General features: G+C 44.2%; 1 protein-coding gene across 9 annotated transcripts; it reads left to right on the top strand.

Moving 5' to 3' along the window:
- The first annotated feature begins 1132 nt into the window (after nt 1–1132).
- LOC144274704 (butyrophilin subfamily 1 member A1-like) lies at nt 1133–20361 on the top strand. Of its 9 annotated transcripts, none has more exons than XM_077833743.1 (9): nt 1133–1368; nt 2745–2848; nt 8220–8567; nt 13560–13844; nt 15516–15620; nt 17811–17831; nt 18027–18047; nt 18175–18201; nt 19474–20361. In XM_077833743.1, the coding sequence occupies exons 2-9, from the start codon at nt 2749–2751 to the stop codon at nt 19992–19994; spliced, it is 1428 nt and encodes a 475-aa protein (XP_077689869.1). In that variant the 5' UTR covers nt 1133–1368; nt 2745–2748; the 3' UTR covers nt 19995–20361. The 9 variants fall into 9 exon arrangements, with proteins under 9 accessions (XP_077689869.1, XP_077689865.1, XP_077689868.1 ...); XM_077833739.1 differs by having other exon boundaries at nt 2739–2848; XM_077833742.1 differs by having other exon boundaries at nt 1133–1372.
- Nucleotides 20362–22050: the final 1689 nt, after the last annotated feature.

Genomic DNA, 22050 nt, shown 5'->3' with positions numbered 1-22050 from the left:
CGGCCCTTTAAACTGCCAGAAGCACACTCCAGAGTCATTCTGCACCAACTCACCCTGTTGGTGAACTGCTCCTTGCTGCTTTCAAGGCTCCCTGTGTAGGATTTCACGAGCCACGGCATTAAAGGGTAAGCGGGGTCTCCAAGGATCACAATGGGCATTTCGACTTCCCCCCAGTATTGGGGCCAGCTCATTGTAGAAACAGCAGGTCGCAGGGGCAGCATTAAAATTGTTATTCCTCAGCAGCTCAGGCTCCATTCCCACGGACTGAAAGGGAAGACAGAGCGTGCAGTACAAGAAATGTTGAAAGATGGCGCTAAATGTGGACAGAAGCACAGGGATTGCTGGGATGTGAACCGATGCATCATGGAGCGTTGGGACAGGACCCAGAGTCCCCCGCACCTCATGCCCCCTTCCCACAAGCCACAGCCCCAGAATGGGAAGAGGTGCTCTGTGGGATAGCTGCCCATAATGCACTGCTCCCAATGCCACTGCAAGTGCCGCAAATGTGGCTACGCCCAGTGCGCTTGGAGCTGACCGTGTGAACACACTGCAGCGCTTTCCCTGCCGCGCTCTCCGAAGGCTGGTTTAACTCCCAGCGCTCTACATCTGCCAGTGTAGCCGTGCCCTTCGAGTCTTCTCTAACAGAAACAGCTCCAGTCCTGCTGAGGTGGAAGGGTCTGTCCCTGCAGACTCAAGCAATCTGGTGTCCCAAGTGATCTGAATCCGGGAATGAGATTGAAGAGAGTGTTCTTCCTGCTTTTCTGTGAACTAGAGTAAAGGGAATGGCCAAAACAAACTAACAAACAAAGGCAGAGACAGCTGCTTCTGGCACCTGGAACCCGCCCGGCTCTGGACGCGGCTGGCTTGTGCGCTGCAAGGGGGCTGCTGAACTTAGTTACCCTGAGGGGTGCAGGAAAGGGTCCTGCCAGGGTGGAAGAAATAAAGCAGCCCGCCCTAGAAACCTTCGTCAGAGGATTGCAGGGAACTGCCCTGGGTCTGCGTATCTTGGCCCCCCTGAATGCTGGAGGCTGCTGGCTTGGCAGGGCCCTTCCAGCTCAGCAGGGCGGTGGCTGTTTCTTTAAGAGAAAATTTAATCTCGTCACGTGACCGCCTGGGTGACTTGACTTTCGCTTTCAATTTCGGGCAGCGCTGCCAGAGGGAAGCCCCGGGCTCTGCTCGGAGCCCAGAGATTTCTTCCCCGAAGGGCGAGGAAAAGCTGGGGAAACTGCAGCGATTTGGTAGCCAGGGACTCAGCCCTGCAATGGGATCAACTGAAAGAGTCACCGACAGTGGAAATCATCGCAACAAACCCCACGGAGTCTGATCCCACCCTGGAGATTGTACAATTTCTCCAGAAGGACCAATCAGGCAGGTTAATTTTGCTTCAAAATGATTGCTTGTATCCCCTCATGTGGACTGCTCGTTGCCTGGCCAGAGTGTTACTAACACAAAGATTAAATAACCCTGTGTAATTTGATTTACACGTTATGGAAACACTACAGTACAAGTAGGTTCACAATGATTGACACTCCGATGCCTTTCAGACTCTTGTCCTAGCGGCGTAACTCGGGATTTGCGCGGCAGGTTGGGTTCGACATTTGTTTCTTTTGCGGGTACGTTTCATTCAAGAACCCTGGGCCCGACCTTGTTCTCAGTGACGTCCCAGGGAGATTTGTAACAAGTAACTTCCTGTACTGAGAATACCGGACGAGCTTCACTGTGCCACACTCCCGGCTGTTCTGTCCTTCTGCCTCTTAACGTGCCAGTTTCTACCTCTGCCTGTGGGGCTGAATCCTGTTGTTTCTGATCATTTTCCTTTTTTCCCTTGAAAGTATTTCCACAATCAATCAAGACAGAAACTTGCATCCTGTTCTTCTGAAGTGAGGGGGAATTAAGCATGTGCCTAAAGCAGACCATGAGCTCAAGTGTGCTGCTGAATAAGGGCTTCATGACATAATTTAGAAAGAGGCATATTTACACAGCGGTTGACAGATCATCTCCTACTGTGTGAACGGTATGGAGGGGAGATTTCCTGAGGAAATCTATAGGACTAAAGGTAGTAAAAAAATAATTTTAAAACACATTTACAACAATAATTCACTTTTGTTTTGTTTAATATTTTATAGACTTTTTCATTTTTAATCAAATATTATTGAAACAGATTTTTTTTTTCAATCATTGTTACTCTTCTTTTAGCAAGAATAGGGGAGGGGTCAATAAATTGTTTTGATCAATTTGATTAGAATTTCTTTTTTGAATCAACTTGAACTATATATTCTCATTTAGCATCATTTCACTGAAAAATTAGAAACATTCCAATCATAGGAAAATTCATTTTTAATGTTTTTTTTAAATTCATTTTCTAATGAAAACATCATTTTGTTTAAACATTTTTTAACTGTGGCCACTGGGAGCTGCAGGCGGCCGTGCAAATGTAAACAAACTGGCAGCCCACCAGTGGATTAGCCTGACAGGCCACGTGTGGCCCGCAGGTTGCCCACCACTGGTCTAACCTGTTGTGACGTTATTGACATGAACTGGGACCGTATAGATCATTGTTACAACCAAGGTCCTGTAGTGGCACCAAATCTTGTATAAAGGGATCAAATAAAGTGTCTAAAACAAGGTTATGGTTTGCTGGTTAGGATTATGCTATCATTTTTGTCTTAAATCATTGCAACTATGTTACATTCAATACACTGTTTGTTTTCTCTCTTTTCTCTTGTCATCTGGATAAGTAACAGTGAGATGAAAGTTCTCTCAATCTGCCACAGCTCCAGAGCCAGAACCCTTCTACCCGATTTTATCATTTTCTTCATTACGTTTTATGTTCACAAGCTGGAATCAGGTAGGAATGTCCATGGCTTCTGCTGCTTCTTAGAGTATTGATTTATTTGTTTTGATTGATAAAATTTCTCTGTTTCACTAGTTTATTCCAAAGTGAACAAAAATTAGCACAAATCCCCAAGTGTATCAACACCAAGAAAATATAAATAACAATTGTTATGAGCTGGGTGAAACTTTGTTATGGGTTGAGTTAAAATCTTAGTCAAACTGACGTGTGAATGCACCCTTTCACTTAAGACAGTTGTAAGAGGCAATAAAAGGGACCACACCTAAAACAAGGCTTAATAGAGTCTGCCCAGAGACTAGCACCAATGATGTGAAGGGTGAAAGGACATGGGCAAGGAGGAATCCTCTGGGTATTTTGACCAAATGTGGGTGTGAGAGCACGAACACACACAACTGAGAACAGACAAGGAGAGAGAGGTGGAGACAAGCAAGCAAGGAAGCCAAGCAGGAGCCTGTGAGCACAGTGCGACCCTAGGAAAAGCTCGAGAGAGAGAACTTCTGGGTCTGTTGGTTAGGGAAGGTTGGGAGCGTAAGCTACGAAACTGTTCCATGTGTTCTTGGTTCCTCCTGCACTTGGAAAAGCAGGACTTGGTACATTCCTTTTCAATAAACAAGATTGCATCAAAGAGAATACCAGGCTATGCCAATTTGTTGAGGCATGTCTACACTACGAAATTACATCGACCTAACGTACATCGGCATACTTGTGCATGTCTACGCTTTGCTCCTTGTATCGGCGGTGAGCATCCTCACCAGGAGTGCTTGTATCGACTGGACTGTCAGTGTAGGGCATTGTAAGAAGGCTCCTGAGAGCTGGAAACAGTCAATGTAGGCAATGCAGTGTCCACACTGACACTGCGTTGACACAACTACATCAACCTTGACTCTATGCCGCTTGGGGAGGTGGAGTTATTAAGTCAGTCTAGCGGGGTAGTTATGTCAGAAGGCACAAAATATAAGTGTAGCACTTCCATAGTTAGGCTAACGTAAGCTGCCCTGAATTGGCCCAACTCTGTAGTGTAGATCTGGCGTACATCCCACAGGAACATCCCTGAGGCTCCAAAATTTGACTAGCTGATGAGGTTGAAATGAGGTAACATTAAAATGTCTCCCCCTGACTTCAGGATTAATAACTCTTCAGCCACTGTCATGCTTCTGGAGTGACTCACGGCCATGAGTGCCTTCCTCAGGGCAGACTGTCAAACAAGGCAGATGCCCCAAGCTGGCGGTGTGGTCTGTAATTAGATTTCACCAAGCCAGTAATAAATGTAAACTCCTGGGTCACTATACCAGTCTTACCATGGAGTCACAGTCAGTCCCCTCAGACTCTCCAGCCTATCTTGTCACCCAGACAAACTGGACTTAGTGATAAAAGGTCACTTACACCATAAATCATGCACTGTTTGCTTCCAGTCCCAAGAGACCAGTCACTTACCCCAGATGAATTGGTACCCTAGATCTTACACCAAAGACAATGCCTGAAGGCAATCCTGTAATAAGCTATCAAAAGGCTTATTAGCTAAGAAAAAGAAATTATTTACAGGTTAAAAGAAGTGAACGTATACACAAATGAGTTACCCTCTTAATCCTAAGAGTGACAGCGTTATAAAGATCTGCCCATTCAAAGTGTCTTTCAGGGTGGACCCAGGAGATAACCCCTGGGGATCTTCATGTCAGCTACATTGTTTGCCTCTTCCAGCTTTCCAAGCGATGGGACAAGGCCTCCTGCACATACTTCTCCTTGGGTGGATGAAGAAAGAACAGGAGTACTTGTGGCACCTTAAAGACTAACAAATTTATTAGACCATAAATAATTTGTGGGCTACAGCTCACTTCATCGGATGCATAGAATGGAACATATTGTAAGAAGATTTTTATATATGTGTGTGTGTATATATATATATATATATACACACACACACACACACACAGAGAAGGTGGAAGTTGCCATATAAACTGTAAGAGGCTAATTAATTAAGAGGGCCTATTATCAGCAGGAGAAAAAAAAAATTTGTAGTGATAATCAAGGTGGCCCATTTAGACAGTTGACAAGAAGGTGTGAGGATACTTAAAATTAAAAACAGAGAGAGGAGGGAAAGTATTAGCTCAAACACCCCAGCTGAGTTCACAGAGCTCAAGTGCAAAGTACGCCCTGTGAGCAGCAAGTCAAGCAAGTGGTTGGCTGTAGGAAACCTTCTCCTCTTCCTCTCCATGGATGCCAGTTGAACGGTCTCTGAATGAAGCGGGGGTTCTGGGGCAAGGCTAGTAAGATCACGTAACTGAAGATTGCATTGTACACACAAGCGGAGAGAAATAAAGCAGCAACATTAAATCTGTCAGTTCCTAGCATATTCAGTGCTTTATTTGCCAACCTAAGGCTTTAACTCAGTAAAGCATTTAAGTATCTCCATAAAATTAAACATGTGTTTTCGCTCCCTTCCTGAAGAAAAATTATTTCCTGAATGGTACCCTAATAATGTTCTTTAAATTAGTTTAAATATTTTTAGAACAGTCAAAAAACTTTAAAACAATCTCCAACAGAAAGCAGTGATTTGAAATGTTTGCTAATCCTATGCAAGTTAAATCTGTCAGGAGCCGCTTGTAAGGGTAATGGCAAAACATATTTCAGCTTCCATTTAAACCAGTGGTTCTTAACTTTTACTGCAGCCTGCAGCCTGCACCCCTTTGGTTCTCAAAATATGTTCTCGCACCCCTTATCAAAAATCGTTGAAGTAGGTCAGTTCTTTAAACCTAGATATGTCATAACTATAGAATGAAAGAGAGATAATTATATTTATTTTAATTTTGCAGTAAACTTAAGAATACATGAAAAATTACACACTTTTTATTTTAAAGTTTACCGGCTCAGTGACTCTTCTGCTGTTGCTTTTGTTCAATGATGTTCAAGAAACGAGGAACGTTTTTTGAAGTAGCCACACGCATGTCATCACTCACATTTAGGTGGTTTCTGGCCTTTGTTTTGATGTGTAAGAGTGATGAAAATCCTCTCTCTCTCTCTCACACACACACACACACACACACGTATGTAGTCACAAATGGCACAAGGATCTCCAGCGCTGTCTTCGCCAGTTGTGGAAATGGTGCTAGTTTAGCACACCAGAAATTCTCAAGCTTCATTGTCTCAAACTCTATTCGGATTCGACCATTGGCTCGTAATTCAATGAGATCATCTTTCATGAAATCACTAGCGTTGATGGAATCCAGGTTAAAGAGAAATGGATCCAGTATCCATTTCTTTGCCACATCAAGATCTCCCGTGGAAAAATATCCTTAGAAAGAGTCACCCAGCTGTTGCAAATGCTTTGTCACTTCAGTTGCGATGGTCATTCCTTCATTTTCCGAAACAACTGTTTCTTCAAGAAAAGGAAAGTTAGTGAAATTTCTTCTCAACAGGCTTTATCCAAACTGGAAGTTTCTGAATAAAAGCAGACAACTTCTCTCTGGTCATTACCGTGTTCATCCCAGTTCCTTGCATAGATGTGTTGAGTTCATTTAGGTGTGTGAATACATCTGCCATGTATACTAGGCAAAGGATAAACTCTCTATTTTCAAAGTCATCAACTAAATTTCTGCTTTGATTAAAAGAGACTTATTTCTTCGCACATTTCAAAAATACGAGTAAGCATTCTGCCACGGGAAAGCCACCTCACTTCTGTATGGAAAAGGACAGTGTGCTCGGCCCCAATTTCTTCGCAAAAAGCATGGAAGAGGCGATGATTTAGAGCACGTCCTCTGATGAAGTTTACTGCGCCCACCGCAGTAGACAAAGTATCCTTCAATTCTGTAGGCAAAGTCTTTGCGGCAAGGGCACGAGAGTGCAACATACAATGTGTGATCATGATACGAGGTACTTCTTTCTTTACGTAGGCAACAAATCCTGAATTTTTTCCTAGCATGGCAGAGGCACCATCGGTGCAAATTGATGCACACATGTCAAACATTATCTTATGCTTCAAAAAGAAGTCTTTGACGAGACTGAACACATCGATTCCTTTCGTAGTTAATTGCAATGGTTCACAGTACAAGAATTCATCTAAGATCTTTCTCCTTCACGTACTGCTCAAACACCAACAGCTGACTGCAGCCATCAATGTCAGTTGACTCATCAAGCTGAATACCCACTTTAAGAGGACTGGCTTTGATATCTTCTAGAACTTGCTGCAAGATATCCTGGCTCATCACATGAATTCTAGAATGGATCACGTCATTTGACAAGGGCACCTGCTGAAGCTTCTTTTGTGCATCTCGTCCCAATACTATTTTTGTCATTCCCGATGCACAACGTTTCACTAATTCCTCAGCTACTGTAGAGGGCTTCTTTTCCTTGGCACGCAAATATGCAACTTGATAGGATGCTTGTAACAAGGGCTTCTCAAGTGACACAAACCCAAACGTCCTCAAGGTTCCACTACGATCAAATCGTGCCTTTGTAGACTTCGGGGTGTCAGTGTCATGTCCAGCAGCTTCACCACCATGCTGTTTGTTGAAATGTTCAGACAGCTCGATGGTTTGAGATTGGCATTTGAAAATAACGAGCCGCACAGTACACATTGCGGTCGTTGATTTCCATCCTTCTCTGTTGTACAAATGAACCCGTAACGAACATAGTCGTCATTCCGTTTGCGTTTCTTCAACATGGCAAGAGTTACTGAAATGAAAAAATATATCAATGGAGATGGGGGGCCTATACACTTTTAAATGCATATTAAATATATGTAAAGTAGTTTTATGTTATTACTCACCACAAATAGTACAGCGGGCACACAAAAATCCACAAGTACGACCCAGAGATGTTGGAGTTTTGCTGTGAAAGTAAACTGTAACCGGCGCACTAACAGCGGCTAACTGAATTCAAACAAAGCCATGGAGCTGCCACATCATCATCTGTGCATGTGTCAAGAAACACCCCCCAACGTGGCGGTACACTGTATTTTGTAGCGAGATAATTTCACTACCATTAGCTTAAAAACTTGAAAATAGATTTTCTGTTTGTATATTACAGTAATCGTTAATAAATACGTAGGTGATGAAACAAAGTAGTTGTACTTACGTGCCTGTGCCTAATTTGTGTTTTCGATGATTTACCTTCTAAAAAAATCTGGCATGTCTCGCACCCCCAGAAAGGGCATCTTGCACCCCCAGGGGGTGTGTGCACCCCAGGTTAAGAACCACTGATTTAAACTAATAAATTATGGATATACAAATTATAGTTATCCAAATGCATTGTTGTAAAATTCATATATAAATTCAGGACACATCCTATTCAATGACAGAGCACTGCAATAGATGCACAGAATATTTAATATATTTATTTGATCTTTTCTGTGCCCTGGTGCATTTTACAGCCCGGTTCACAGTGATTGGACCTGATCACCCTGTCACTGCCATCATGGGTGAGGACATTATTTTACCCTGTCACCTGTCCCCCAAGATGAGCGCTGAGAACATGGAAGTGAGATGGTTCCGATCTGAGTTCACTTCATTTGTGCACCTGTATCAGCATGGGAAGGATGAGTATGGGCAGCAGATGCCAGAATATCATGGAAGGACAGAGCTTTTGAAAGCTGGCATTGTGGATGGGAACGTTGCCTTGGGAATTGTCAATATCAGACTTTCTGATGAAGGACAGTACCGCTGTTTTGTTCAAGATGGTGTCTTTCATGAAGAAGCTGTATTGGAATTGAAGGTAGCAGGTTAGTAACATGTGTCTGTCTCTTTTTAGATGGCTCTTAGACCCAGACCCAAAAAAGCACTTGGGCACCTAACTCCCCACTTCAGTCGAAAATTTAGGTGCCCCTGAGATCCTCAAAGTAATCATTAAATTAAGTAGTCATTAGGCGCGAGAGAGAGACTCTCTGTAGTCCAGTGGTTAGGGTACCCACCTGGTAGGTGGGAGACCCAAGGGCTAGTCCTCCTGCTCTAATTAATCTTTGATTATTTATCCAATCTGGACAAACCATTGGAAGAGGGGATCTGGACTGGGGTTTTCCCATCTCCCATGGCTGTACCCCAGCCACTGGACTACAGTCTCTTTTTCTCTCTCTGGCCCAATGACTATTTAAATATTTATAAATAGTAGAAAAGTCATTGGGCCAGAGAGAGAGGCAAGATTTTTCTATGCCATTATCCTTAAATTTATCTGTTCATACTAAAACATTTTCAATTAAACAGTTCATGTTGTTGGATTGAGATTCACTTACTCAGCAGGTGGGTCTAACAAATCTTTAAGGCAAAACACTCAGCAAGTAGCAATCAATTATTCACAGGCTGGAAGCTCATTGGGATGATCCCGTCAGTCACCTCCAACAATGGACAATACAGCTTCAACCTCCCTTTATTAAGCAAGCTTATTTATAACTTGGTTATATTATATGTATGTATCAGTGTGATAAATGGGGTGGGGGGGGCGGTAGCTCCCTTTTATGGACACCCAGCCAGCCAATAGCTATAAAATCCCTTTTAGTAGCTGTTCTCTAATTGCTCTACCTGTAAAGGGTTAAAAAGTCTCATTGCTATGCGTAGGTAAAAGGAAGTGAATGGGCACCTGGACAAAAGAGCCAATGGGAAGGCTAGAACTTTTTAATATGGAGAAGAGAGTCCCCTTTTGTCTATCTGTCGTTGCTCTCCCAGGGAGAGGCGGACAGGGCAGCAGCTATGCTGTAAGAAGCTTGGGCCAGGTATGAAAATCAGTATCATACCTAGAAACTACTCATTTGAAACCCCAGATACGTAAGTAGAGCAGGAAATGTCTAGGAAGACGTGATTAGGTTTATCCCTTTTATTTCTTTATGGCTTGTGGATTCCCCTGTGCTAACCCCAGGTGCTTTTGTTTTGCTTGTAACCTTTAAGCTGGACCTCAAGAAAGCTATTCTTGGTGCTTAATCCTTGTAGTTGCTCTTTTAAAATCTAGCAATAGCCTGAGTTCCCAGATGTGTTTTCTCTTTTTTTAAAATAAAATTTACCTTTTTTAAGAACAGGATTGGATTTTTGTGTCTTAAGAGGTTTGTGCAGTTTTTTAAATTAGCTGGTGGCAACAGCTGATCTTTTATTTTTTTCTTTCTCAGCTCTTCCCGGGGGCAGGTGTGTATGTGTGAGAAAGGGCTTAAGGGTACCCTACAGGAAGGAATTCCCAAGTGCGCCTTCCTGGGCTCTCAAAGGGGTTCTGCACTTGGGTGGTGGCAGCATCTACCAATCCAAGGTCAGAGAAATGTTGTAATCTTTGAAATAGTACAAGCCTGGAGTGGCAAGTATTAATTTTTAGAGTCATTGCGGGCCCCCACCCTCTGCACTCGAAGTGGCAGAGTGGGGAATTAGCCTTGACAATTAGTCTCCCATTTCCATGTTCTCTCCTCCTCTGTCAGTACAGGTTTAGTGTTACTTCAAACCAATCTTTTCTTGCTTTGTTACTTTTATCTTTTTTTTCTCCTCACAAACATGATCACTACACATATGCAGTTCTGCTTATGCTGTTAAACGTTATCAGAACAAACTCTGAAAATCCACAACAGGCTTCTGGCAGGCCTAAAGATGAGTTTGCTCCCAAAATATGCCACTCTTTTTGCTGCAGGTATCAGCTGATCTGCAATTGGTCTCGGCTGGGACAGTAGTGAAGAGAGCACATTTCCTCACCTCAATTGCATTAAAATAATTAAAAAAAAATCTTTGTTCAGTGACGGTTCCATTGGCATCAAGACACACTGCCCCCGCTCCAGTACCTGTGGTTATCAAATGTGCTCTAGCTGAATCCCAGCGTATGGACTTAAACACACAAGAATTGCCCTCCTGGGTCAGACCAAAGGTCCATCTAGCCCAGTGTCCTGTCTTCTGACAGTGGCCAGTGCCAGGGGCCCCCAGAGAGAATGAACAGAACAGGCAATCATCAAGTGATCCATCCCCTGTCGCCCATTCTCAGCTTCTGGCAAACAGAATGAATTAATGGAAGCCCTATGGCCTGTGTTAGGTAGAATGTCAGACCAGATGATCACAGTGGTCCTGTCTGGCATTACAATCTATGACTCTCTGAAAGCAAAACTTTTAAAGTTCTCTGATTGGCCTTCTCTGATTGGCCGCCCACCTGCGCAGCCTCTCTGGCCTGCTGAAGCCCCATCTAGCATAGGAGTGGGGCAGCCACCCCACTACAGTCCCTCTCTGTCTTTCTTATCTGCGCTGCATCAATAACAGAAGTGAACAGCAGTGCAATAAGCAGGAGGATTTCTGTAGGCTGAGGTACTTTGGCCAGGCTATTCAGTATCTACTCAGAGCATCCACATTAGTGAATGCTTTCCCAGGTTTATACTCAAACTCATAGTCATAAGCTGATAAGCGAGTCCATCTCTGGATTCTGGCAGATGCCATTGGGGTACAGGTTTGCTCTCACCATACAGACCTTTCAGAGGTTAATGGTCTGAGTGTATAAAAAAATGCCTGGCATATAGGTAAGAGTGGAACTTCTTTACCCCACAAACCGCAGCTAGCCCTTCTCATTTTAGTTGGGAATAGTATTTTTTTTTCTGCTGAAGCCTGTGACCTTGGTGCATAACTGATGGGACGCTCAGATTCAGCTGGCATTTGGTGGGCTAATACCGCACCCACCTCGTATGGTGACGTGTCACCAGACAATACTAGTCCTTTCTGACTATCATAATGAACTAAATCCTAACTATACATATAAAATGATGGGGTCTAAATTACCTGTTACCACTCAAGAAAGAGAGCTTGGAGTCATGGTGGATATTTCTCTGAAAATATCCACTCGATGTGCAGCAGCAGTCAAAAAACCTAAGAGAATGTTGGGAATCATTAGGAAAGGGAAAGATAATAAGGCAGAAAATATATTGCCTGTATATAAATCCCTGGTACGCCCACATCTTGAATACTGCATGCAGATGTGGTTGCCCCATCTCAAAAAAGATACATTGGACTTGGAAAAGATTCAGAAAAGGGCAACCAAAATGATTAGGGGTATGGAACGGCTTCTGTATGAGGAGAGATTAAATAAGACTGGGACTTTTCAGCTTGGAAAAGAGACGACTAAGGGGAGATATGATAGAGGTCTATATAATCATGACAGGTGTGGAGAAAGTAAATAAGGGAGAGTTATTTACTCCTTCTCATAACACAAGAACTAGGGGTCACCAAATGAAATTAATAGGCAGCAGTTTAAAACAAACAAAAGGAAATATTTCTTCACACAACACACAGTCAACCCATGGAATTCTTTGCCAGAGGATGTTGTAAAGGCCAAGACTATAACAGGGTTCAGAAAAGAAGTAGATGAGTTCATGGAGGATCGGTCCATCAATGGCTATTAGCCTGGATGGGCAGGGATGTAAAACCATGCTCTGAAGTGTTCCTAGCCTCTGTTTGCCAGAATCTGGGAATGGGTGACAGGGGATTTATCACTTGATGATCACCTATTCTGTGCATTCTCTCTGAAGCACCTGGCACTGGCCACTGTTGGAAGACAGCTTACTGAGCTAAATGGACTATTGGTCTGATCCAGTATGGCCAGTCTTATGACTTTAGTAATTTCCTTGCTTTGCAAAAGCTATTTTTTGACCCCACTGGAATTTCTTCCATTCTATAACAGTTTGTGTAATGGAGCCAATATAGATGTCAAGTTGGGAAAAAAATTACCATAATAATTTAAAAGGCCTCGAAAGGATTTTTTTTATAGGTTTTTGCTCCACAAACACTCAATAAAATGGCGTGTTTCTTGTTATCATCATCTGTATCATTTGTGATGAAGTACGGAGAGAGTCTGTCTCTGAGTACTGAATCCAGTCCTCCTGGAATACATTATGCTCTTTCATTTTTTCCACATGCAGCCATTTTTTCTTTACAATTAAAAAAAAGAGGTTTTCACTTACTCACGCAATGTGTAGAACTTGGTGCTTGTTGTTTTCATTTTATCCTCATCGCCTTTGTAGGGCTGGAAGGGGTCTTGAGAAGTCCTCAAGTCCAGCCCCCTTGTGCTGACACACGACCAAGTAACTCTAGACTGTCCCTGACAGGGGTTTGTCCAGCCTGGTCTAAAAAACCCCTCCAATGACGGAGATTCAACAGTCGACCTTGGAAGTCTGTTCTGGAGTTTAACTATCCTTCCAGTTAGAAAGCTTTTCCTAATATCGAACCTCAATCTCCCTTGCTGCAGATTAAGCCCATTCCTTCTCCTGCCTTCAGTGGACATGGAGACCCAAAAGAGATTAGAACTAAAAAAGGGGATCTTTTATTCTGGTACATGTTCACAGTGACAACTAACCGAGCTGCCATCTTGAGAAACTCCTTCACGTATGCCACAACTCCCCGGAGCACCATTAAGGCGTCTCAGAGCAAATAGCTACCTCACATTGGCCACCCAGAGGTCATAAGCATAACAAATATGCCTCCAACATTATAAAATCAGAACTCAAGGGGAAAATCTCTTGAATTCCTTGCTCCCTTCACATCACCGACAACACTGCTGATAAGACGCTCCAACATTCTGTAAGGCTTTCACTTCCACGTCGGAGACCCCAGTACTGCAGCACAGTTAAGCAAAGGTTTAACAAGTGCTCAAGTCCCGTTGAAGACATGTTTCCATGAATATCAGCCATAAAGAAAGTGTATTCAATCGTTTTGTTGAAAATGTAAACTTTTATATGCTGGGCTGTATATTTATCTGATTTAACATGGATTCATTTTAGCTTCAGGCTCTGCACCTCGCATCTCTGTTGAGGGTCACCAGGATGGAGGGATCCAAGTGGTGTGTCAGTCGGCCGGATGGTACCCAGAGCCCGAGGCGCTGTGGAGAAATCTCAAAGGGCAGCCTTTATCTTCATCAACTGAAACCAAATCTGAAGAGCAACATGGTCTCTTTGAAATAAAAAATTCTATCGTTATAACAGAAAATTCAAACAAGAATTTGTCCTGTGCCATAAGGAACACCCACCTGAACCGAGAAAAAGAATCAATAACATTTTATATATCAGGTCAGTGACCACCAAAACCCCACGCTGTAATATCCAACAGGAAGAAATCAGATGGTTAAATAATACACAAGTTAAAATATTCCCTCACAAAAAGCTACGTTAAGATAAAGTTTAGGTGGAGAGCACACTTTAGGGTAAAATGCATTCCAGGGATATTGTAGTTCTCCCCAAAACAAGCATTTTAAACCCAGTAGATTCAGGGTTAAGGTTAAATGTAAAAGAAATCCAAACATGTTACTGAATGGAAGTGCCCTGCAGTAACACTATATATGTATGTTATTGTGATTCAAACAGGATGATTAGTGTTTGTAGTCCCATATTACATGAAATGGATATTTAAAGTCACATTAGATTTTCATTCTCATCCAGTCACCACAGGGCAGTGGTAAGATATATTGGGGGCCCTACTGATTGGTTGGACTTTGTGCTTCCTAGTGGATTGATGGATCAAGGACTAGGCTTCTTGCCCCAGTGAATATGCAGAGGGAGAAGTGATATGCTGTGATCTCTTCAACACAGAGGAGATTTGTTGAGTCTCTGCTCATGGCAGGTCAGAAGCAAGGCAGGGCCATGAAAGTCTGGAGCCCCGGGAACAATCATTTGAGTGTGTCACTCACTAAAAGGTCCACGTTTTAATATGAAGTTTGATTTCTCACCCTTTAGCAAACTTCACAGGGAAAGGGGTTGCCATAACAACAAAACCCTGTGGGCGTGATCCAAAGCCCGTTAAAGACATCAATAGGATTTGGATCAGTTCCTATGCCCCCATTTAGTGGATCAGTTCCTCTGCCAGGAATTACTGTGCTGAAGTGAAGAGTATTTGGATATTTATCTGCTCTCCCTTAATTATTGATTTCCACTCGTAAAGCCTCAGATTTTCTTTTACTCTGAAATTCCCCGGTGTTACAAAAGTTTAAATTTTACTTACGTGTAAGTTTTCTGTTGGGAAATTTGATGAGTAATTATGATTTCTCTTCCTACATGTTTTAACTTAGTAGTAATTTCATAAAAAGAAGGAATCACTTTTCCCTGAATTGGCTCCTGGGTTGGGTGATGGGGTCAGAAGCCCCGGTTAGTCAACAAAATTAAGAACGTGTGTAAGGGAAGCAGAATTAAAATCTAAACAAGCCCACTACTAATTATATAGATAATTATTCACACACATACCCATGTGTGCACACACGCTGATTTTTCTTTTTTTAAGGATCAGAACAATGTGTTGTTCCCTAACCCCATTCTCAGAAATAGTGGAACCATTTTGGCTGAAACTTTTCAAAAAGAAAAGTTCAGCCTGAGGCAGACACCCAGCATGGAAATTTTCTCCCCAAATGGTAAAGTTCGGCAAAGTAATGAGCAAAGGAAAAGAAGACCCTATAATGGGAAGTGTGTTTAACAACAAGTGATGTGACTAGCTCCACCTAGAGAGAGAGAGAGAGAGAGGAGGGGATGAGGTGTAGGGTGGTATTTAGTATTTAATACATCATTCAGTACTACCAAAAGAGTGTGACCAGAACCTCTTTTTAAAATTGGTTTCTGCCAGTTTTTATATTGCAGGGAGCAAATTTTTCCACACGTATTTGACGCAAATCCTGATGTGATGCATTTTCCTACAATAAAAGTGTACTTTTGGTTATTACTGTTTTCAAACTAATGGTGGGCTTTGTGTTTCAGATTCTTTTTTCCCAAGAGCATCTCCCTGGATGGTGGGTTGGAGTGTGACTTTGGTGATTTTGTTGGTGTTCGTCGGCCTTACTCTTTTTCTGTTCAAATTAAAAGGTAAAGCTCCAACGGGGAAAATGCTGTGTAATCAGAATGAGATTTCTCCTTAGAACAGCCAGTTTAGACTTTTCTACATGAGAAAGTTACACCAGCTTAAGATGTGAATTTAAATGGATTTTTTTTAAGCCAGAGCAAGCTCCTATGTGGACACATATGAATTTAAGAAGACCTTACTTCAGTTTAGTTTAAAACTGTTCCTATTCATCTTAAGATAAGCCTAAAACTAAGTTTGCACTAGTTTAACTAGATTTTCCGTGGGGCCTGAGGTAGTTAGGTTCCCAACTCCCATTGGAATTCATAGAATCATAGAATCATAGAATATCAGGGTTGGAAGGGACCCCTGAAGGTCATCTAGTCCAACCCCCTGCTCGAAGCAGGACCAATTCCCAGTTAAATCATCCCAGCCAGGGCTTTGTCAAGCCTGACCTTAAAAACTTCCAAGGAAGGAGATTCCACCACCTCCCTAGGCAACGCATTCCAGTGTTTCACCACCCTCTTAGTGAAAAAATTTTTCCTAATATCTAATCTAAACCTCCCCCACTGCAACTTGAGGCCATTACTCCTCGTTCTGTCATCTGCTACCATTGAGAACAGTCTAGAGCCATCCTCTTTGGAACCCCCTTTCAGGTAGTTGAAAGCAGCTATCAAATCCCCCCTCATTCTTCTCTTCTGCAGGCTAAACAATCCCAGCTCCCTCAGCCTCTCCTCATAAGTCATGTGTTCCAGACCCCTAATCATTTTTGTTGCCCTTCGCTGGACTCTCTCCAATTTATCCACATCCTTCTTGTAGTGTGGGGCCCAAAACTGGACACAGTACTCCAGATGAGGCCTCACCAATGTCGAATAGAGGGGGACGATCACGTCCCTCGATCTGCTCGCTATGCCCCTACGTATACATCCCAAAATGCCATTGGCCTTCTTGGCAACAAGGGCACACTGCTGACTCATATCCAGCTTCTCGTCCACTGTCACCCCTAGGTCCTTTTCCGCAGAACTGCTGCCTAGCCATTCGGTCCCTAGTCTGTAGCGGTGCATTGGATTCTTCCGTCCTAAGTGCAGGACCCTGCACTTATCCTTATTGAACCTCATCAGATTTCTTTTGGCCCAATCCTCCAATTTGTCTAGGTCCTTCTGTATCCTATCCCTCCCCTCCAGCGTATCTACCACTCCTCCCAGTTTAGTATCGTCCGCAAATTTGCTGAGAGTGCAATCCACACCATCCTCCAGATCATTTATGAAGATATTGAACAAAACCAGCCCCAGGACCGACCCCTGGGGCACTCCACTTGACACCGGCTGCCAACTAGACATGGAGCCATTGATCACTACCCGTTGAGCCCGACAATCTAGCCAGCTTTCTACCCACCCTATAGTGCATTCATCCAGCCCATACTTCCTTAACTTGCTGACAAGAATACTGTGGGAGACCGTGTCAAAAGCTTTGCTAAAGTCAAGAAACAATACATCCACTGCTTTCCCTTCATCCACAGAACCAGTAATCTCATGATAAAAGGCGATTAGATTAGTCAGGCATGACCTTCCCTTGGTGAATCCATGCTGGCTCTTCCTGATCTCTTTCCTCTCATGCAAGTACTTTAAGATTGATTCTTTGAGGACCTGCTCCATGATTTTTCCAGGGACTGAGGTGAGGCTGACTGGCCTGTAGTTCCCAGGATCCTCCTTCTTCCCTTTTTTAAAGATTGGCACTACATTAGCCTTTTTCCAGTCATCCGGGACTTCCCCGGTTCGCCACGAATTTTCAAAGATAATGGCCAATGGCTCTGCAATCACAGCCGCCAATTCCTTCAGCACTCTCGGATGCAACTCGTCCGGCCCCAATATGCTTCAATATGCTTCAATATGCTTTGGCTCTTAACTCCCCTCGGCTCCTATGAAAATCCCTGCCTTATGGGGTTTTTGATTGCCTGTGTGCTGTTTGTGACCATCTGTGTTCTAGGACAGGTCTATGTATGTAAATAATCAAATTACACTAAGAAGGTACCCAGACCCTGTGTCACTGATTTCTCTTCCACTGGGAACCCAACATGCAAGTCCCTGGAGAGCTGCAACAGCTTGGTGGAGGGGCAACATTATTATTACTTGAGGACGCATAATGAAAAGATCCTTTGAAATCTGGAGTCACTGAAAATGTCTCTTAATAATTGTACTTATGTTTTCTTTTTTTAGGGAAACATCTCAACACTATCAGTAAGTTCAGTTTTTCTCCTGGCAGAACCAATGTTATGTTATGAAAGATTTTTCAATGACTGTGACAATGTCAACTTGAAAATCATAAGCGACACAACCAATACTAATTGCATAACTTGTTATGTCGGTAACGGGTAGGAAGCCAGGACTGTACATGTGTCTTGAGTGTGGCATTTTTTTTTGTTTATTATTTAGGTAAACTTCAAACAGAGCTAGGTAAGGGTGTTTTTTTTAATTATTATTCGTGTCTGTCACTGATACAGCCTTTTCTATGATAACGAATCCTATTGATACTGCATTTGTCTGGCTTAATTCTCATCCCCATCTATGTGTTTGCTTCCAGAGTGGAGGAGATCCCTGGGTGATGCAGGTAATTAAAAATCATATTTAGTCAATGAGGGATCCTGCTCCCTTTCGCTGTGCAAATAAACAAGGAGAAAACTATAATATTTCCCAGGTGGAAGAAGGGAGGGTGCTGAGGTTCAAAGGAGGGAGAGGAATGGACCATCCTCACATGTCCTGCTTACACATTGCTCCCATAACTCTGGAAACGTCCCTGCTCCAAGTGACTGAGTGCTTACTAAAAAGAAAAGGAGTACTTGTGGCACCTTAGAGATGAACAAATTTATTAGAGCATAAGCTTTTGTTAGCTACAGCTCACTTCATCGGATGCATCGGAGCTCTAGCTCACAAAAGCTTATGCTCTAATAAATTTGTTAGTCTCTAAGGTGCCACAAGTCCTCCTTTTCTTTTTACGGATACAGACTAACACGGCTGCTACTCTGAAACCTGAGGACTTACTGTTTCTTAGGATCCCCGCCCTAGTGTCAGGTAGAGGAACAAGAGCCCTGACCAGACACACGAGTTCAAACCAAGGAGTCCCTGTGATCAGTGTTCATCTTGTGCTTCTTTTCTCCATTCATAGTGATCTCCCCTTTCTGTTCTCTCCATCAGATCCCAACTTTCTGCTGTTTTTAACCATCTCATCCACGTTCTCCATTCATTCATTTATATCAGCCCCTCCACCCCAACTCTCTTCTCTTATAGAAGCTCCTTGCTCATAAATAAAAATCTCTCTGTTAGAAATAAAATCTAGAATGATAATTCTCTTTGTCTGGCCCTGATGACTAGTTACAGAGTTTTTATTAGGGAATCTATGGAATCATGTCACTATCGACAGATCTCCGACCTGTGGCAGGATGGAGCAGGCGTCAGGCTGGTGTCAACAAGAGACGTCCAAGCTCCAGGACTTTACATACAAGGGAGGGAGGGTACATCAGAGAAAAGATAGTTGTGACCATGTGAATGATGTGAGGGGAAATCTCCTAGGGCTTCCCTGTGATTCCAGGGTCTCTGATCCCCACTCTGGGGATAGATGGGTGCACGAGGGGAAAGATTCTGTCTCAGGACTGGGTCAGTAAATCTTTATGCTCTATCACTGACCTGTCTCTGACTGGGGAGTGAAACTCAGGAGTGAATGCTGAGATCTCAGAGCTGCTCCCCATTCAGAGCTGGGTAAATCCTGGAGGAACGAGATTTCCTGGTTCACACTCCAGCGGGGACAGATTCTGTCACTGATATGATGAGACACTCCCCCAGGGCGGAGCTGTGCCCCTAACGCTCTGATTCTCTCTCCCCCTAGCAAATGTGACGCTGGATCCAGACACGGCTCATCCACAACTTGTCCTGTCTAAGGATCGGAAAAGTGTGAGATGGGCAGACACATGGCAGGATGTGCCCCACCACAAGAATCCTGAGAGATTTGACATTGAGCGCTGTGTGCTGGGCTGTGAGGGGTTTATCTCAGGGAGACATTACTGGGAGGTAGAGGTGGGGGTGGGGCTACTCTGGGCTGTGGGGGTGGCCAGAGAGTCTGTGAGGAGGAAGGGAGGGATCAGCCTTAGCCCTGAGGAGGGGATCTGGGCTGTGGATCAGAGGCAGGGCCAGTACCAGGCTCTCACCTCCCCTGTGACCCCCCTAGACCTGAGCCGGGCCCCCAGCAGGATCCGGGTTTGTCTGGACTGTGAACAGGGGCAGGTGACATTTATCAATGCTGGAGATGAGGCCCCGATCTTCACTTTCCCGCCGGGCTCCGTCCCTGGGGAGAGAATCCGCCCTTGGCTCTGGCTGGGGATGGAAAGCCAGCTCAAACTGTGTCCCTGAGAGACGGGAGGGTATATCCCACTGGGGACCCTGAAATCAGCCTGTCTAGCCTCACACACCCAAGTATCTATGATTTTGGCATCATCCTGTCCACCCAGTCCTATGGCCTCTTAATTCTATGTCCCCTGGAACCTCCTCCCCCCTCCTTCCCCGCAGCACAGAGATTTATAGAACATCACTGAAGGTGAGACTGTCACTCATTAATTTCATATTGTTACTTCCTTGACTTTGTTGCCATTTCAGTGTCATTAAAAAAACTGTTCCCGAAACCTGTGGGTCTGTTTTCCATGGGTGTGGGTATTGAAGCTGTTTCTCAGCTCCTTTTCACTCTGATGGGGATTCATGGTAAATAAAGCATGAAAAACAATTCTGATTTGTCCCTTTTTAGTTTTCCAGCTGCAATTGTTGGGGGTAGAATTGTGGGATTTGCTTCCCTACTTGGTTGTGTCCCCCCAGCACCAGCAGGCATTATACCAGCATGTCCCCATGATGAGAGCTGGGGTTTTGCTGGGCTATGTTGCTATCCAGCCTGTGCTCTGTCTTGTGCTGTCTATAGCCATGTCAATCAGGAATTCCTCATCTGGGCTCTGTTGAGAGGGGGCTGAACACATGGTGCTGACTCTCCTCTTTGTTTCCAGAGGTGTTGAATTTATTCAGAGGTGGCTAAAGAGAGATGAACTTTGCTGTTCACATTTCTTCTGCCCATCAGCAGTTGCTGTGGTGTCCAGGGCAGTGTTCATGGGATGGGACCTGCTCCGAGAGACAGTCTCTGGGGGTTTGTTTACACTAGGGCGCAGGTTTCTCTCTCTCATTGTACAATCGGTGTGTAGACAAGGAAAGTGGTGGTTTCACCTCAGGATAACTGGTCAAGAAGAATTCTGTGGGTTGGGGGATGTTTGGAAGGGTTATCGGTCACCTTGATTAGCTACACTGAGGTGAAAGCATCACTTGCCTCACCTCCGCTAGGACCGTATAATGAGATCACTGACTCATGTTTGCTATTGCGTTGAAAAAAATACCCTTTCTCCTAGCGTGGACATGAACTAAAAGATGGGATCTAAAGGGAGACACCCCACTCTCGGCCAGGGCTGTGACTTTGTTTTCTGTGAGCTTCTAATTTCAATGACTAGGGGTAGCATCCATGAAGGGACTTAGATGTTGCAACTCTGGGCGTCACTGCACGTCATCTTTAGGTGCCTAGAACATCACAAGAACAACACTATGACCCACAAAGCCTGACTTAGGCACCTAGTCTCCCTATACGATGAATGGAGACAGACAGATACCTTACAATGCCATCCACAAGAGCCGGCATGCTCGGTGGGGAGCCATCTAAACTAGCCAATGGAAGATGCGAACAACAGGGGAGTGTCCTAAGCCCTGCCCCTCTCGCAAAGATAAGTGCCTAAGTCTGCATTGCTGGGGGGCCTCCACCTCTGCTTAGCAATCCACGAATGGGAACCCACCGCCTGAGGCATTTCTTCTGGGAATGAGTTAGGCCCCTGCTGCGCTGCACACAACCTGTGGGTGGGTGGGTGGGTGGGGGTGTTTTGGTGCTGCTGGCCACCTCATAACTTTAAGCCAGTGACAACACACTTGCCTGGGACGTGTGAGACCCAGGTTCCATGCCCCCATCTTTGCTACAGGAGGAGAAAGGATTTAAACTGGGGTTACTCAGTTTCTAGGTGGGTGCTGTAACCACTGAGCTATGGTGCAGTCTGAAGGTGGGATTCTTCAGTCTCCCCTATGGCAGCTGGCTCACTGTGGGTAAATAATGAAGGAGCGACTGGAGCTGGGGGACTGGCCCCAGGAGCTCCCGCCCCTCAGATGGGCTCCCTGACCACAGGACCCCAGAGTCATTCTCACTTTCTGGCCAGTATCCATTTAAGTGTTTATCTACCATGGAACAGTCACTGGGACAGAGAGAGAAAGAGAACGTCTCTGTAGTCCAATGGTTGGGGCACCCACCTGAGCAGGGGGAGACCCCGGATCCAACCCCTCTGTTCCCATCACTCTCATTATTTATCCCAAGTGGAACACCTATAACAGGAGAGGC

The sequence above is a fragment of the Eretmochelys imbricata genome, chromosome 14, assembly GCF_965152235.1.
Source record: "Eretmochelys imbricata isolate rEreImb1 chromosome 14, rEreImb1.hap1, whole genome shotgun sequence".
NCBI classification, from domain to species: domain Eukaryota; kingdom Metazoa; phylum Chordata; order Testudines; family Cheloniidae; genus Eretmochelys; species Eretmochelys imbricata.
Note: the sequence above shows the minus strand (reverse complement) of the source record. Positions and strands in the feature narration are given on the sequence as shown.

Coding starts and splice junctions, on each gene's coding strand:
- LOC144274704 (XM_077833736.1), top strand. CDS start 2,683: ATGTTACATTCAATACACTGTTTGTTTTCTCTCTTTTCTCTTGTCATC. Junction 2,849..8,219: donor TGTTCACAAGCTGGAATCAG/GTAGGAATGTCC, acceptor TGCATTTTACAG/CCCGGTTCACAGTGATTGGA. Junction 18,202..19,473: donor GAGATCCCTGGGTGATGCAG/GTAATTAAAAAT, acceptor CTCTCCCCCTAG/CAAATGTGACGCTGGATCCA.